This window comes from Lygodium microphyllum, chromosome 24 (assembly GCF_053477565.2).
Source record: "Lygodium microphyllum isolate KBCC chromosome 24, Lygodium_microphyllum_v1.1.10, whole genome shotgun sequence".
Lineage (NCBI taxonomy): Eukaryota > Viridiplantae > Streptophyta > Polypodiopsida > Schizaeales > Lygodiaceae > Lygodium > Lygodium microphyllum.
This window is the reverse complement of record NC_141158.1, coordinates 54,844,007-54,862,890: the sequence shown is the minus strand read 5'-3', so window position 1 is coordinate 54,862,890 and position 18,884 is coordinate 54,844,007. Positions and strand designations below refer to the sequence as shown.

General features: G+C 38.3%; 1 protein-coding gene across 2 annotated transcripts in view; it reads left to right on the top strand.

The window, feature by feature from the left end:
- Positions 1–14,331, top strand: part of LOC148015111 (GroES-like zinc-binding alcohol dehydrogenase family protein) — a 65,161-nt gene extending 50,830 nt beyond the window's left edge. Inside the window, exons 5-7 of one of the 2 annotated variants that reach the window (XM_087665964.1) lie at positions 13,064–13,183; positions 13,375–13,483; positions 13,837–14,331. In XM_087665964.1, coding sequence (XP_087522090.1) covers positions 13,064–13,183; positions 13,375–13,483; positions 13,837–14,018 — 411 coding nt within the window. In that variant the 3' untranslated portion in view covers positions 14,019–14,331. The remainder of the gene's footprint in view (positions 1–13,063; positions 13,184–13,374; positions 13,484–13,836) is intronic. The other variant, XM_087665965.1, reaches the window with a different exon arrangement.
- Positions 14,332–18,884: the final 4,553 nt, after the last annotated feature.

Below are 18,884 nucleotides of genomic sequence, written 5' to 3'. Positions count from 1 at the left end.
ATAACATATGCTGTTGTCCATGGAACCAGATGTAAACCATTGAAAATTGAGCATAATCTGATCATAAATTGTTCACTTGTTGATCTGAGAAATGATCACAAACTGCTGCAAATGTGACCCGAAACTGATCACAAATTCATTGCAAAAATTAACCGGCAATCAATGTCAAAAATTGATGCAAAACTGATCCCAAACATGTGGTTAATGTGGTCCAAGAATTTGATTACGAAACTCATAAGTATAAAGTTGCACCCTGTCTTTGACCCCAAGATGGTACTTCTTGGATTGCTGAACTTCAAGCCACTAGTTGGACTAATTTATAGCTCTAACTAGGATTATTGAGAAACTTGATCAATTAAAGGCTGTGTGATAGTATTATCCAACTTTACTAAACCTTGACAAAGGCTAATATTACTGCCATATCTACTCCTAGTACTTCTGTTCCACTTCTTCTCTTGTGTAGGCTCTTGCCATTACTAATTGGGCTAGCTTCTCTGCAAAACGTCTCCAAAAAGGCTAGAGTACTCACTTTCCCTCTCCTTCTCGTGGGGTTTTTAATGTACATTCTTTCCTACCTATTGACTAAGGAAAAGATGTCTAGATTGAGGATGAAGAATTAGGTGATTGTGACTTTGTTTTTGTAGAATTGCAACAAATCTATTGTCCTTTTCAACGCTTTTTTAAAAAAGGAAATACATTTTTTTTCTCTCCTTCATCAGGCGTTCACACGCCAAGGCACAAAGTTAAATTCTCCCCAAGGAATTTGGGACTTTTCTCGGATCTGGGGATTTTAATGCAGAAGTGGACAATCTGACTTAGAAATTGCGAAATTAGTGCACAATTGCTCGTGGGCTTTTTCACATTTCGGTGAAATTTTTTCAATTTCAATGAAATTTGTGCATACTGGACACGAGAAATTTGGGGCTTTTGCAGAATTTCATCAATTTGTGCAGGAATTTCTTGGTATATGCACTTGGGCACTTGAATTGATGCAATTTTGAACAGATTATTCTCTTAAAATTTGGGGCTTTTGACCCAAATTGTCAAATTCGTGCTCGGGAATGCCTTTGGAGCAGAAATTGCAGTGAAATTTTGGGGATTTCACATGTAACTGTTGGCTTGGTCTCTAACTGTGTCAGAATTTGCTTGAGGAGTGCAGCAAAGGACACTTTTTTTTTTCTGAAAATTCTTTTGCAGATCTGAAAATTTCACAATCTTGGGATTTTCATTGCTGGTCGGTACTCTTGTGCATTGTGGTCACTTGTGTCATATTTGGGCTTGCCTTTGGTGATGATTGATCAGTCAATTTGGGACTGCAAATTATGGTTGAAAATAGTGACAATAGTAATCTTTTGCACATTAAGAAGCTTGAGGGTGCCCATAATTTTGCAAGTTGGCAGAAACAATGCTATAATGTCTTGGTGCAGAAGAAACATGTAAAGCCCATCAAAACAAAGGGAATCAAACCAGCAGACATGGAACAAGACAAGTGGGATGACTTGGACGAGCTTGCTCGCTCTACCATTGAGCTCAACATTGAGAAGCTGAATTCAGCATATGCAATGTGGCAAAGACTTGAAGAATCGTATGCTCAGAAAAGTGTAGCTAGCAAGGTTTGTTGGCTGAAAAAACTGATGGACTTTCGCATGAAAGAGGGTACAACCATGTTTGTACATTTAAACGAGTTTAACTCAATTTTCAGTCAGCTGATTGCTTTGGATTTCCATATTGATGAAGAGTTCAAAGCTACCTTCTTGCTATGCACCCTACCTGAAAGTTGGGATACTTTCAAGACAACTTTGAGTAATTTGAATGCTCAACTGTTATACTCTGATGTGGAGAGTTCTTTGTTGATGGAAGAACTCAATAGGTAGAATATCTCAACAAACAAGTTTTCAAATACATTACACACTAGAGGCAGATTTCAGCATAAGAGTAGTTCTGAAAATAGAGCACACAGCAAATCTCGTGGAAAGAATGTGGAGTGCCATCATTGTGGCAAAAAGGGGCACTACAAAAGGGATTGCTTTTAGCTAAAGAAAGAGAAGGGCAAAAACAAAAACAATGAAACCAACAAGGCTGTAAACAAGGACAGCCACCCTGTCAAAAAGAGCAATGTAAAAATAGAAGAGGTTAATGTAGTCACTCATGATAATGACAGTGATGGTGATGTACTTCTAGCTTCTTTTTTGGATGCACATGCATTGATTGTAGATTCTGAGGATGATATTCATACTTGGATACTTGATTCAGGTGCATCCTTTTATGTCACACCACATCTTGAGTGGTTCTCTGACTACAATGGTGTTCTACATGGTGTTTTCCACTTGGGGGATAACTATGCATGTAAAATTGTAGGTATTGGCATTGTGAAACTGGAATTTCAGCATGGCTCCTTGTTTGTTTTGCATAATGTGAGACATGTACCTTAGCTCAAGAAGAGCTTGATAAGCATAGGGCAAGTAGATGATGAAGGCTATCACACCACATTTGGGGATAGCAAATGGAAAATATATAAGGGCTCCCGCATTGTTGCCAAGGGGTCCAAAAGTGATACTTTGTATCTAGTTTGCGTGACCACGTTATCTCCATAACTGAGCAGCCAAGTGTTTCTTTGTGGTATAGCCGGTCGGGATACATGAGTCAATCTGGAATGGAAGTGTTCTCTTGTTTGGGTTATTTACCGTGTTTGAGGTATGCTGATTTTGAACAGTGTGATCATATTGCATTTATGGTAAACATGTTCAAATGTCACATAAAAAATCTCTTTCTCTAAAGTCTTCACTCTTAGAGTTAGTAGATTCAGATGTATGTCAAATGCTAGGGTTATTTTTAGGGGGGAAGAAGTATTTTATTACCTTTGTTGATGATGCCAGAGACAAAGTTTGGGTTTATCCAATCTGTCGCAAAGATGAGGCCTTGGATAAATTTAAAAAATTCCGCAAGAAGTGTGGTCGGGTGTTTGGCTGCGAGGCATTTGTGCACATACGCAAGGAAGAACGCAATAAACTTGAGCCAAAGTCTTGTAAATGTATTTTTCTAGGATATGATGATGAAGATGAAATGGGGTATAGATTATGGGATTCTGAGAAAAGAAAAGTACGCAGCAATGATGTCATCTTCCGAGAAGATCACATGCACAAACAGCCCGAAAGAATAGAGGAGGTTCAAAGGGTTGTATTTCGGGAGGATGTACCGATAGGATAGCAAAGAATGCCCGTTAGATAGCAGTAAATACCTACTGAAAATGTCCCTGAAAATGTAGGGAATGATACTGTAAATGATCAGCAAGATCTTGTCCATGATCTCCCATAAGTTCAGCAAGAACATGTGCACCTGGAACAACTTGAGCCAGTTATACAACAAGCTGTACCTATAGAACAACAAGCTGTTGATGCAGATTTACAGGCTGAACAACTAGCAAATATTGATCACTGCGTCCGTAGGTCAACCAGAGTGCTTATTGCTAGAGTAAATTGTGTGGCTGATTATGTCATGTTAACAGATTGTGGTGAACCGTCATGCTTCCAGGAAGCAATGGAAAGACAAAATAGTAAAAAATGACAAAAAGCAATGCTATCAGAGATGAAATCTCTCATGAAGAATGGCACTTGGGATTTGGTACTTTTGCCAAAAGGACAAAAAGTGTTACCTTGCAAATGGGTTTACAAAATGAAAGTCACTTCTGGTTCTTTGCCCAAGTACAAGGCACGCTTGGTTGCTAAAGGGTACAAGCAAGAACATGGAATTAATTTTGATGAAATCTTTTCTCTTGTAGTCAAAATGACTACTTTGCAAACCATCTTGGGCTTGGTTGCATCTGAGGACATGAAACTCATACAGATGGATGTAAAAACTGCCTTTTTACATGGTGCTCTACATGAGGAATCTATATGCAACAGCCCAATGGTTTTGTTGCTAAGGAAAAAGAGCACATGGTATGTAAACTCAACAAAAGTATGTATGGGCTGAAGCAAGCACAACGCGAATGGTATCACAAATTTGTTACATTCATGCAATCTCAGAAATTTCATCGTTCTTAGTTTGATCGTTGCTTATATACCAAGAAGGCAACAGATGACAGCCTTATTCTCTTGGTTTTATATGTGGATGACATGTTAATTATAGGCAAGGATGTTCATGCCTTGGACTCCTTAAAACAGAGCCTACACAATAGCTTTGATATGAAAGATCTTGGTGAGGCAAATCATATTCTTAGCATGCGTATACTTAGAAATAGATCAAAAGGTCTTCTTTATCTGTCACAACAGGAGTATATTACGAAAGTTTTGCAACGTTTCAATATGGAGGGAGGGAAAGCTATTAGTGTACCATTGCCTCCATATGTGAAACTTAGTGCAGACGACAGCCCTACATTAGATAATGGTAAGACTGAAATGGCCAAGATACCTTATGGTTTAGTTGTTGGTAGCTTGATGTATGCTATGATTGCTACACGTCGTGACATTGCATTTGTGGTGGGAGTAGTTAGTAGATATATGGCATATCTTGGCAAAAAACATTGAAAAGCAGTAAAGGGTATCATGAGATATCTTAAGGGTACAAAGGATTTGTGTATCTGCTTTGGTAAGCAAAAATCATCTGTCGTTGGTTTCACGAACGCAGACTATGTTGGCCATCTTGACTGCAGGAAGTCTACTTCAGGATATGTGTTTATGTTCAGAGGAAGAGTAATCTCTTGGATATCTAGGCTTCAAAAAGTGAGGTAGAATATGTGGTTGCCATAGAGGCATACATAGAGGCTTTATGGCTTTCACGTCTGGTGAGAGAGCTTGGGAATACAAAGGTTCCTATCCTCCATTGTGATAGTCAGAGTGCTATCATGCTAGCACAGAATCCTGTCACATATTAGATGAAGTATCACTTTATCAGGGATGTACTTGACAGCAAAGGCATTGAGCTTGTGAAGGTACATATAGATGATAATCCTGCAGATCTTCTCACGAAAAGTCTCCCAGCCGAGCGGTTTGCTCATTGCCACCAGATGATGGGGGTTGGATAGTCTTTCAACTTTGTACATACATACACTTAGTTGATTCTTTCCTCTTATCTTCAGGAACATTGCCTTTAGGTGGGAGATTGTTGGGAATAAAGGGTCACTGTGTCTTTTATTGTGTTAAGGTGTGAACATACCCTTACATTTTGTACTTTATATATATATATATATATATATATATATATATATATATATATATATATATATATATATATATATATATATATATATATATATATATATATTCAAATCCTAAAATGTGGTACATTGTCATTGTACCGAATACCCACTGTGTCGAGCTCCCACTGTGTCGGGCTCACTCTCTCATTCGACTACTCTCAACTCTCTATCCCGTTTCACTCTCACCTCACACACAGATTCCTAGACAACAAGTTCCACATGAATTTCTTAGTGCACATTCTTTGGCTAAGTAGTCATTCTCTAGCTATTGTTTTACGAGACTCTTAGGCTAGTCCAAGTACTTCTTCTGACCCTAGCTTATACCAAGCCCCTCTACAATTGGCTCATCTTGCTCCATAATTATCCGAATACTTAGAACTTTGTTTCCTTGAACGGTCTGATAAGGATTATCAAATTGCTTTTGATGCAGTGGATGAATATGTGTTTCAGAAGATTGGAAGACAATAGGAAGTTAATAAAGTCTTGGATCAAATGCCCATGTGTATCGATCCGAGCGAACAAGCCAATGATGATCTAACTAGAACTATCCATAATCGCTATAATTCTAGAGTGATGGGTGAATCAATTAACCAAAGCACAGCTGAATCTCTTCCCGCTTGGTATCAAATGGATCAACAACAATATCGGAATAGAATTGCATACACTCTCTCCTCCTTTGATGATGATGGTGATAGTGTAATCGATGAGACCTTTGTTCCCATCAATCTACATTGGCTGCCTTCTACAAAAGAAGTTTCACATGAATTTCTTAATGCACATCCTCTGGCTACACAATCTACTACACGTCGTCTGCAGCAAAGAGTGCTCAATGCAAATAGATCTATGAAGTATAGATCTTCTTCCAAGTCTTCTCATTCTACTTTCTATAGCAAGATTGGAGTGCCTGAAAAAGTTGGCACATTCCCTATTTGGTCAATAGATGGCAAGACTCCTGAGGAAATCAAGCTCTTGATTTATATGGTGTATGCATATGCGGGTTAGAAAAACTCGGATAAACCTTCAGCCAATAGAATTGATATTCTTGAGTGCAATGAGATGTGGCTTTGTCAGAGGTCTCAAGCAATGGTGGATTTCTATACATCCACAAGTAAAGATAGCTATTGTCCAGCATGCTGACCTTGTTCAATTGTTTTTTGAACTCTTATTAGGAGAGTTAGTTGGCAAAAAAGGTGATGATGTATTGGAAGCATGTGAGTATTTTTCAAGTCTAAATTATGTGATCCACGCCAATACAAGGAATACCTAATCTACATGAGAGATTTGCTCTATGAAGGACTCCGTGCCCATGATAGCAGTATGAAAGAACATTTGGTATGCTGTTTTCCTGAACCCATTCCTTTCTATTGTAAGCAAAAAATGAAGCAAGAAAATAGAGACTTCTCAGACAGTGTTGGTCAAATCATCCAAACTTTCGAACACACTGTCAAAGAAGTGTGTTAACAACAAAAGATGACTCTCCTTCATCAGAAGTTTCCTCAACTTGTGTGTAAAACAACAAACAAATATGATGTTGATTTTGGCTGTGACAAATGTTCCTTCCAACCTTTTTCTACCTCTCATAGCAGTTCTACTTATCATGGGCATGGCTTCTCAAGAAAATCCAATTCTAAGCCTCGCCATCAACATTTCTCCCACCATTCACACCACTCTAGAAGACATGGAAGACACTCACATAGACATCATCAAAGAACAGAATCTTTTTCCTTAGCAAGGTCTACTAAACAACACAAGCTTAAATGTTCTCTCTGTGGTAGCTCTTCTCATTTAACAAATAAGTGTCCTTTCAAGAAGAAAAATGGTGACAAAAACAAGGAACCAGCTAAAGTGAATGTGCATTTTCCTGTCCTCAGCTCATCTGAGTCTACTGATGAAGATTCCTCTGACTCCTCTTCTACATCAGACTACTCCACTGACACTGAGACAGCAACTCAGTCACTCTCTTCTTCTGCTACTGACAGTCTATGGTCAGAATATGATGATTTTGATGATGAATCTTTCTATTCCTCCTCATTCAGTTTGTCTGATAGAGATCCTATTACTTCTGTTCCTGAGACTTTGGACATTGATGAAGGTATTGATACTCAAACATTTGTGCCTGTTAATGCTTATGCTCTCTACTCTTCCTTCAAACCAAAAGACATGTATTTCTCTACTCCTTCAAGTTCAAAACAAAAACAGAAAGGCAAAATGCATCAATCTGAAAGCTCTTTAGATTCCGAATCCTCACTTCAGGATGAAGATTCTTTTGACAAGAAAAAACAAAAAGATAAATTCTCAAGAGAATTCTTTAATAATCCTTATGATCTTCCAAAACAGGGTACACTCAGTTCAGAAACCATGAAAAAGGGGTTCTCCATAATCTAGATCAATTACATCAACCAATAACAGTATGTCAGTTTATGAATTCTTTACAACAAACCACTCAAGGGATCCAACAAGAAAGTGATGGGATGTTGCAAGCCTTTACGCATATGCAACGAGAATTACATTCTTTGTGCAAACTCTTGAAAAGAAACCTCAAAGGACAAATACATATTGCACAGACTTCTACAGCTATTTTGGAAGACTTGTAAAATTAAGTATCTTCCTCTAGTGTTCTAGACATCGGCCCTAAACCAGTAAACTAAATCCGATTATCCCCCTCAAAACAAGAGGTGTACAAAGTGAATACTTTGACCAATGGTGGACCTATCCCAATGATTTGTGTCCAATTGGAAAATATACCTAAATTTTCTTCATATGTTCATGCTTTACTTGACACAATCAAGCCTTACAATTGCTCCCTATGAATGGTTTTCACCAAATTGCATACAAGTGACCAGTCCCATAGTGGTGGAACTTTCAAACAACAAAAGAGTCACTTTAATCCATGTCACTTAGGCTTATTTATATCTTGGGCTGAGGTTCCTATTGAAATTCAGCTAATGGAGCAAATGAGATATGACTTGCTCTTGGATACAGATGTTCTTCAACATGTAGTGCCTTACACTTTTTGGCAAGAGCTTTTTATTGCTTCATATCTTGGTAAAAAGGTTGATATTCCCCTCTTGACTAAATTGGTCGTAGTATCTATTCTATCTCTAAAACTTCTCAAGAACACAAATTCAGGCCATTGAAACTTGGCTCCAACAAGAAATAAAATTGCACGCTTCAGAAATTGAAAGATTACTATAAAGCTATGTGCTTTGAAGCTCCATTGTCAAAATACCATGTTTGTTGTGTTTTGGCAGCATTAAATGCTGAATTAGCCATTGAAGAATCATAATGGCAAGTCAGAAATGCATAGTCCTCGACAAGGTTGGCTGAAGCATCACCATTAGTAGATTTGTTGGCTGATGTCTCTTGGACAGCCAAACCGGAGTCCCTTTTTTTCTCTTTGGCTAATCTCTTACGGTATCCATCAATATAGTGACCTAGCTCCTTGCAATAATGACATTTCTCCTTCTTTTTAGACTTTTCTATGTCTTGGACAGCCTTATTTAATGGCTGTCTAGCATTACCCTTTTGTTGATTTTTTACATTTTTCTTGACTTTTCCTTTGCCTTTGAACTTGGAAAGCATAGCAACATCTCTTGAATATAATGCAACATTCTTTTGAGTTTGTTCCTCTTGCATAAGAGACTTTCCAACATCCAAATATAAGTGACTATGCCCCCCCTCAAAGACAACATCAAAGAGATGTGGAACCCAAGATATGACTATGGAAGAGAGTTCAGCGTTTGATCCATTAAGTTTGTCCTCTTGAGTGAGGACACCAAGGATCTTGCTTTGATTATTAGTTTCTTGATGTGCCATGTTGTCAGTAATGGACAAAAAACTGTAGCCAAATACTTCTATGCTGAAGTATAGATTATACTCAGGAGAGTACCAAAAATCCCCTCGGGATTATACAACAAGTACCAAACTATCACAAGAATGCCAAAGTGTGTCCAATTTGACCCAAATCAATACTCAGCCAAGAAATAACAGCAATGCACTGCTGTACCACACCTGTCTTGCAATGTGTGTCCCCAAAAGTACAAATCACAACTTAATGTCGATTCTTACCAAAATTTTCTGATTTTTTTCAAAGTTTTTGCTCAATCAAATTGTAATAGCAATTAAATGTTGTTGTATTGCTTGTTTGTTGCCTTGGAATGCGTGTTGGGTAAAAGCCGCTAAATTTTTGGTGAGAATATCAAAGAAATTGTTAAATTTCTTCGAATTGGTTGTCAATTTGAACTCTAGGAACGAAAATTGACAAAAGCCCCAAATTTTAGGCGGCACAAGTTGTGACTAGGAAAGAAATTGCCAAAATGGATGGAAAATTATAGAAATTTTGAAAAAACCCAAAATCTAAAAATTAGGGTTTTTGCGCTTTTTAGAGTTTGCAGAAAATTACAAGTAGGGCTGAGAACATGGCGGGTAGAGTAAGAAAATAAAGGGCAGAGGTGAAAATAGCAGCAGTTTTTCCAAAACAGTAGCTCCTCAGGTTGCGTACAGGACCACGTAGGGCTGCTCGCAGGCTGAAAACAGCAGCAGCTCGGCTTCCTCATCCTTGGGCAAAGAGTTGGTTGACAACAACAGGACCTTAGGCGGGGCGGCATTGGCTGACAGTGGCTGAACTGGATCAGCACATAGAACTTGCTCTGATACCAAATGTTAGAAAATGATAGCTAGCTATGGAGGAGAGAAAAGAGAGAGAATGAGAGTGTGTTGAAGCAAAAGAGTAGAGTGTACTTGCTGAACTAAATGAATGAGAATGAAAGGTACATGTTAGGTCTAGGATAGACCTAGCTCTAGCTCAACTAGAGTTAATTGACTCTTAACTCTAAGAGTGGTGACACAACTTATAACCAGGGTTGCTAGGTACGATACAATATGGTACGATAAAATACATTACTAATTGGAACCTCATGATTTTATAAGGTACGACACGATATTAGTACGAAAAAAAAACAAAAAATTGGTTATTTTGGATTATAGATAATAGAACACATGTTTAGAGATAAAATAGCAATGCCACTTGAGTTAATAGGATGAATACATCAGGGTAACAAGGTAAAACCTCATGTACAACATGCGCAATGCGCTACTAGAAGACAAATGGAAGTGTATGCGTAATACATTATACAACAAAGCAAAGTGTAGGGTGGATGGACGAAGAGACTCTTCGTTCTTTTGAGAGAGAGAGAGAGAGAGAGAGTTGAAATTATGATAATAAGGCTTAGGAGTTGAAAGATATTGTGTGGTCTCGTCTTCATAGGCCAAAAATAGCTTGTTTTTTGGTACGAATTGGTACGGATATATATCGTACAATATGGTATGAACCATACGGAACGAACTAGTCCGTACGTAGTATGAATGCAGTTATGCTCAACTTTATTCGTGTTCACACTAAGAAACTGAAAAAGAACTAAAGACTAAAACATTGGGCACTCCCCCTAGAATTGGCAAATTCTAACAGTCAATGGGCAATCCTGATCATTGATCTAGGCTTCCATCTATCACATCGGCCTTAGCTTGATTGCATAGCAAAATGGGAGCAATCTAGAGGCATTTGTGGGAACAAAATAATGAATTCCAATGCCTTTTTAAAGCTTAAATTTTATGACTTGAAAATGGACGACAATGATGAACTAAGCGATCATCCTGCTAAGCTCAATTCTTTAGTTCATCAACACAATGGTTGTGAAAGTGTACTTGATGAAGACACGATGATGAAAAGAATGCAAAATGTTGATCGCTTCCAATCAATCATCGATGTTTTGCATGTAAAAATAGGGAGAGGCCTCTATAAGATTGGTCTAGGACTTAAAGAAAGAAAGAAAAAGAAAAAAAGCTCACTATATCTTTTCACCACCCACTTGCATATGCCTACTTGGTAGAATCCCATACCACCCTATTTGGGAAAAGCACATTAGGCTAAACCATTACAGCCTGATGAACTCTTGTGGTGCTTTGCATCTCATTGTGCCACAATATGCTAGCAAGAAGTGGCTCTTGTACCAATATCAGTGCTCCCCTTCAATCTTTCTTACATGCATGACATGACAAAAGCCATACAAGCACAAATAACAAATATAGACTGAGATTCGCTCACCTCCCAGCCATAGTGCCAACGATAAGCTATTTCGAAGCTGGGAACCAACAACTATGCTGGCCTAGCTTTCCCTCTTAAGGAGTGGCATCCCGTATCTCCAGCCCACACCCCATCTAGGTATATGGGCAAGAGCTGCCGAGGATTGGTAGTCCAAGTATGATGATGATGCAAGATGCCTCTCAAATGAGCCTTGGGTCCTACTTATAGGGCTCCTTAACTACCCTAGCCTTAGGGTACCTTCACATTGCAAGACCCCTTATTTGTCCTAATATTAGGTTGCATTCACATTTGCTTTCTTACTTGAGGCTGGACATCAGCTGGCAAAATGGCTGGTGCACTACCCATCCTAATGTTTGGGGACATAACAATGTGGGTATACATGAAGGCATTAAGGACTTCGACATGATGCGCACTAGAAAATGTTTTAAATGTCTTTGCAGTGCTAGAGATAATTCCAACTTGCTGAGAATAGAGTATATTGTACTAGTTGGGATTACTTTTGGATATCCATGTTTGTGACATGTTAAATAGTCATGGGTGCAGACATTGAATAGTAGAAATTTGGGCTGGACCAAAGTGTGAGATGGATAAGTGGGTGAAAAGGAAATGGCTGAATGGCAGCTAGGGAGGAGCGATATTGAGCCTAAAGTGAAACCAAACCTATATTAAAACCATTGGATACTGAGTAGAGATTTGGGCAGAGCTCAAGCTCTCCTCAAGAAAGCTCTACCTATTCTGCTCTTCCCTGACGGCAATGGATATACTTTCAATGGGTCCTTTGTAAAGCTTCCTTGACTTGGCAATGGAATCAAAATGCAGAATGATCTACCACACCTCCATCTAATGGAGAGTCATCATGCACCCAAGCACATTGAGCTCATCCACTGGCTTTGTGGGACATTGAAACTTTGTCAACCTGTATGGTTGAACATCTCAACATAATATGGGAGACCAGCAAATTTGTGTTCTCACCCCAAGCTAGCCTACCTTTTAGTGTAGCCTATAGAAATATAAAGACTAACCGCAAGGCCTCAATGCCTTGGTCGATAAGCTGTTTGAACTTAGAATAGACCTCACACCTCACAAAATCCTCCCTTGCATTCCTCACTCTCACACGAATTCAAGAGATACCACTGTTAAGATATCAGAGTTGCAACTATGCCTGATGGAAGTCCATTACAGAGAGAGAGAGAAAATGAACTTGAGTGGTTGATGTAAAAGTACAGGGTTGGAACTTTGTTTTGTAGGCCAACTGCATTATTTGCAGACTAATTGATGCACCTACCTTTCCATTGTTCATATGATAAGTCAACTGCTAGATCCAGTCTTATAAAGTTTATGAGTATTATCAACACTGGTAAATATAACATGTGCATCATGCAGTGGATGTGACTTTTCTTTCTTTGGAGGTCTTCTGATCTGAAGAACCACGTGAAGAGACCTGTGCCATTAGTGACATTTGTAGCTGAGTTAATACTACATAGAAGTACAACTGTCACATTATAATAATCATATTTCTCATAGGTGTTTTGTGCATACTTTCTTGTTGATTGCGTCTGGAGCTCTGGTGTCATGCCTTCCTGATATGTCATGTCTTCCTGATATGTCATGTCCGGAGCTCTGGTGTCATGCCTTCCTGATATGTCATGTCTTTGACCTCTTCTTCCTGTTTTCTCAAGTTGGTAGAGTAAAGAAGTATCACAACTCGAAAGAGTAAAATTGTTAAAAGTAGTCTAAGACGGCAACTGATCAGTGCTTTCCAGGATCTTGGAGAGAAACTCGGAGGACGGTATGATGCTGTTCTAGACACAATTGGTGTGCAAGATACAGAATCCTTAGGCATTGGTAGTTTGAGGAAGGGTGGTTACTACATGACACTGCAGGTATAATAGCTGTGAAGGTTTTTCATGTTACTGGATACAATGGTATATTATTTTGTAAGTGAAGGGCTGCGGTAGCCATTGTCATTAGCTTATATCTTAAGTAATACTTCTTTTTCAGGTGTAGAAATCCTACCAGTTTACCGAGGACTTACATTCACTGTGAAGTTAACTTCATGCTTGATTAATAACAGGGCGAAACAGTGAACTATGCTGACAAATTGGGCTTGATAGCAGGAGGTGCAGCTGCCACTGCTGCGCTGCTGAAGAAACAAATGCAGTATAAGCAGTCCTATGGAATTGGTAAAATCTTCATTGCATTCTCTCTCCAATAAATTGTGGGTGTGACAAGGACTCTGAAGTGGTAGTCTTTTGTATCATCTCAAGGCTGAGAGTCAAACACCAGCAGGAGTTTCTGTACTCGCTAGGTTAGCTTGATCTGTTTTGCATCTGCTATTTTTCTCTTTTGCTTGAAAATCACTGCCAATTGTGAATGGATTCACGAGTTTAAATGCAGAATGATGAGATTGTAATAATAATAATAATAATATTAAATAACACCACGAATTGAGAAAGGATTCACAAGTTTTACTTTGTTCCTTTAGCGTTGCTGTTAGTTTGAGAGTATTAAATGGTACTAATAATTTTCCTTGCAGAGTACCACTGGACGATTATGAGGACTGATGCAGAGGCCCTAGAACACATTGCAAGGCTATCAAAGGATGGAAAGCTGAAAATCCCTGTTGGAAGGACGTTTTCCATGTGGGAGGCAGCAGAGGCACACCAAGTTCAAGAAGCAAAACAGGCACATGGCAAAGTTGTTCTGCAGCTTGACTAAAAATGTGCTATTCTTCAGGTGTTTTCAGATAATTGTTGTACAGATCTAATTGTAGCTCTAGTTCTGACATGGCCTGTAAGCTGGACTCTTGAACAAACTTCACTCTTCTTATGAAATAGAGGATTAATCTGGCATCCTGACCTTACTCTAGTTTGAGTGAGAAAGTTCCAAAAGTTTCTTCCAAGGATTATGAAAAATGGCCATCTTTCTGACCCAGGATATTTCAAGTTCATTAGATCGTTTGTTTGCATACTTGTCATGGATTTCAAACTACTGGAACATAAACCGATAGAATCATAATTGTTTGACTAAACAGAGGTTTGTTATTGTAGTAAGTTGTGCAGAAGTATGAGTTACTATCTTCTTCAATAATCCTAATTAAAGGTTTCAAAAAAGGATAAAAGGCAACAGTCCATGCATTTTGATTTTGGGGATACAAACTCTATGATGTATGGGGAAACTTAACTTTGTGATAGAAAGTAATAAAATTGTTGATACAACCTCACAGAGATCCATCCTACAAAACAAACAATTGTAAGGTGAACAAGTAGTTTCATCTTCATCCAGCCTGGACAAATTGCAAACGAAGACCTTATATTGTAATAGAGAGAACAACTATGATTCAATAGTAACTAATGATCGAGGTGGTTTTGTAAATGCAAATGATCTGAGGATGAAAATTGTTATTCACTGTTTGTTTGTCTATTCACTGGCTGCAAAATGTAAATGGGTGTATAATGTAAAGCATTTGGGCCACGAAATGAGAATATGAGGCTTGCCAAGTGAAAAAAAAAGGGGGGAAGCTGAAAGAGGGGTGCATGCATGCACACATGCACGTTATTAGAGAGTAGTGAAGTGATCCTGCTTGTATTCAGGAGTGCTTAATGTGAATTTAGCCTACTTGCATTCGCAAGAGCCGAATATATCAGCAAATTCGACTTTTTGTCGCAAGTAGCATGATTGGTCATACAAGTGAAGAATCCTCCAAAGGGAAATCCAAATATGAACTCATTTCATGTATGCTATATATCCCAACAAGGTAGTGAAACTCTATAATGATGTTTTTTGTTGTGTAGATAACATTTATTTGATGTTAAAATGTGAAGTCGAAGTTGACTCAGACGATTGATCCATGTATGTGTTGATGACGAAGCTAGACATAGATGTGATCCATGAGGAGTTTTGTGGCTAGACAACCCTGCATGAGTACGTGTCTACCAATCTTGGTGTACTCCAAGAACCTCGGAGGCTTCTTGGCGACCGCAGTGGTCGGCCGATGAAATGGGAAAGCTGATGTCAAACTTCTAAGCATTTTGTACTCATATCCTAACTATTGTATAAGCCTTAATAGAGAACTATATATTCATGAGGTTGAATTGTACTAGCATTCACAATATAATCTTTTCTAGTGCCCCTACTATTGAGGAGTGTCCATTTGACTTTGACTTTGCTATTTTGGCTTGACTTTTGATCCAGTTTTGACCATTTGACCACAAATGTTGGATTGTTGAAGACAACCAGTCCTTCCCAAAATTCCTAGCATAAAAGGAGAAGATCCTTAGTGATTCCTCTAAGACTTGGGCATGGATGCACCATCCACTGCATTATTGATCATGCATTAAAACTTCAAATCTTGGGATTTCAATTGTTAGAGGAGGGTAGAAGCAAGATAGAAGATCGTGTGTAGCTTTTGAGTTGACATAGGCGACCCTCTTGAAGCTATAAAGTTGGCTTTTCTTAATGACTTTATAGTGGCTAAGGCCTCATAGGAGATTTGGAGAAAGATAGCGTTTAGCCAGAAAAAAGTCAATGGTAGAGTTGTTTGCTCTTAAGTTTACACGATTGTGGAATTGAAGGGATGCATCTTTGGAGAGAGAGAGAGAGAGAGAGAGAGAGAGAGAGAGAGAGAGAGAGAGAGAGAGAGAGAGCACTTGAGATGTTAAATGTAAAATATTTTGTCGATAAGTTTCTAGGATAGATGAGGATCAAATTGAAGATCAAGGAATCCAAATACTTTTGAGGAAGTTGTAAGGATTGCTTTAGAGAATGAGAGCAAAAAATCGAGAGAGGAGATTTGTTGATAGACCAAGGGTGAATAGGTTGAGAGATGAGAGTAATGGCAAAATTTTCAAAATCTAGATAAGCAATGGAGCATAATTAGCCCTTGATGTGGAGGATCAGTTAGCTAGTTAGATGCAAAACATGAGTCCAAATTTATGAGAATTAGCTAAGTAGGGAGTGTGGGGAGGAGTTGGTAGAGGAATGTCAATGAAAGTCCTGTATGCTTCAATTGTAGAGAGATTGACCACATTCGCCCTAAATTTCCACATCTAACTAGAGTAGGAAGAGACATGTATCCAATCCTAGGAACATACTTGATGGGAGGAATGACTTTGGCATTGAGATCACAGGCCCATGCACTTCTCAAAGATTGAGTGCAAAGGAGTAAATGCTAACATTGCAGCATGGAAGGTAGACTCTAGGAGATTTATGATTGGCTTTGTCTTCACATTCAAAGGTGGTGTAGACTCATGGATCTCTTGGTTGAAGCCATGTATTGTGTAACCATTGAGGCTTGCAAGAAGCTATATGGATTACTCATCTAATGGAAGATTTGGGCATTGTAGGAGAGGTACATGCATTGCACTCTGATAGTTAGAGTGCCATTTAGTTGTTGGTATGGAACTATGCCTTTCATGCAAATATAAAGCACATTGAGTTGAAAGGAAAGGAAAATCTAAATCGTGACACGGTTGAGGATAAAGTGGTAGATGTTATGCCAGATATCAAAAGAAGAAGGAATGTTAAGAGAGAGGATACTAAGACAAAAGATGATTTAGAGACTAGTAAGATAGGAGGGAAGAGAAAAGGAATGAATAAAAGGAGAAGAGAGCTCAATCTCCTAAGAGACACTATCGTGCAATTGATATTTATTAGGGGATGGTAAGAGCGATTATGATCTTAGGAGAGACTTATTGGGGATGAAAGCAAACATTACCTTTGCCCAGTTGATGAAGCTTGTCCTAGAATAAAAATTCAGTGGAAGATTTTGGTAAATCTTCTTGACATTTTCTTTGTGATTGATATGTGGAATAAAAGCAAAAACATTGATGACACTTACATTGATGGTGGTGTTCAAGTGGGCGTGTGTCATTAGTTAATATTTTGTTGAATAGTTTGGGATCAAGATGTTGGAGGTTTTGGGTTTCCATATTCTTATTATCAATCAGGTTAGAGGGGAGTGTCCTGGTATTGCTAAAGATTTTGAAGGTTAGGGTTTATGGTATCTCTTTGAAGATAAATTGCCATGCTATGACTTCAAGATTGGATGCCTTTCCTTTGATTCTTAGAAGCCCTAGCTTAGGATGATGGGTGCTTTTCAGGACTAGGGTAAGGGCACTATTGTCATTATAACTGTTGAAGGATTTCGAAGAAGCCAAGAAAAAAAAAGGTTATGAGAGCACCAACGGTGATGAGGAGAATGAGATTAAGAGTTTAGATAGTGAAGACACTAAGGGTAGACCAATGGGACTAATTCTAGCTCATATCTTGATGTTTCCTAACTTGATATGAGAAATTAGGATATGAGATTTTGATTGATTTACCTTCTAATCATCTACTTTTGAGGGGGGTTGGAGAGAGACATGAGAGTCTGGACTATTTGGAAGATGGTGAAAGTCAAGAAAGCCATATATATTTTGATACTACAAAGTGCATGGATAAATTGAGTTGCTTTGATGCAATTGAGTGCCTTGATAGCTCTAGTAAACATGTTGTTTTGGAGGATTGCTTCGATGTTATTAACAAAGGGTCTTCAAATCTTTTGGAATTCCAAGAGGTGGTCTTGGATTTTTGCCTTATTGGGTGAGACTAGAACATTTTTATATTGAAGTGAGGATTGAGGGAAGTTACGCCATGCTATAAGCTTCTTCAAACACAACATGACACTTTTTTGTATGCTATACTAGAAGGCTTCCTAGCCTTCAATAAGAATACCACTGAAACTCTCCACACTAAAAGTTAAGTTGAGCATACTATTAAGATGAGTCTTTAAAAGAATCAAATCCAAAGAATGAACATATAGAGTAACCTATAAAATCACGTCCCTAACATACACACTCATATTCTCCTCACTAGGGATGTCCAAATCACCACAAATGTACATAAAGGATATTAAACGAGCTTTTGGACTACTCAAATTATCCATCATCCTTTCAAAAACAAAATTTAGTAAATCAAAGGAACTTTCCTATTCATGCTCAAGAGGAGCTAAATCAATAGTGCTCAAATACATGTAAAAGGCATAGCATTGCTGTAGTTCACCCAAAATGTTAGAAAAATCAATTCACAAAGATTAGGAAAATCATCTGAAGAAGGTAATTGAGCAAAAATCACAAGAGCAATTGGAGGAATTGATAATGCAGTGATATGCTTCTATAAGTCCTAAATTTCCTTCTACTGAGACTAAATAGTACCATAGGTTTACTGAACCTTGCTCTCATAATTAGTGACCTTAGTGTCTAACCCAATCATCTTACAAAGAGCATGATCACCTTCATGGGTAAAAGTAATACCATCTACTTGAGAAGCTACTAACTTAGCTTCAAGATCTTGAATAGACATAGTCATCCATTTATGAATGTCACTCAAAGCAGTCTTTTCACAAGTCAAATCATCCAAGCTTTACTTAGTTGAAGAGCCAAAGCATCCATATTTTTCTACAAGACAATATAGACCCCTATATACAAAGATTGGAGATAGAAAGTGACTACAATCTCTAATGTAGCCTAGATATTGGAGACTATCTTTGTGAGAGCATAGGTCCAACTACAAAATTCTATAAAGATGAAGGTATCTAAGAATCCA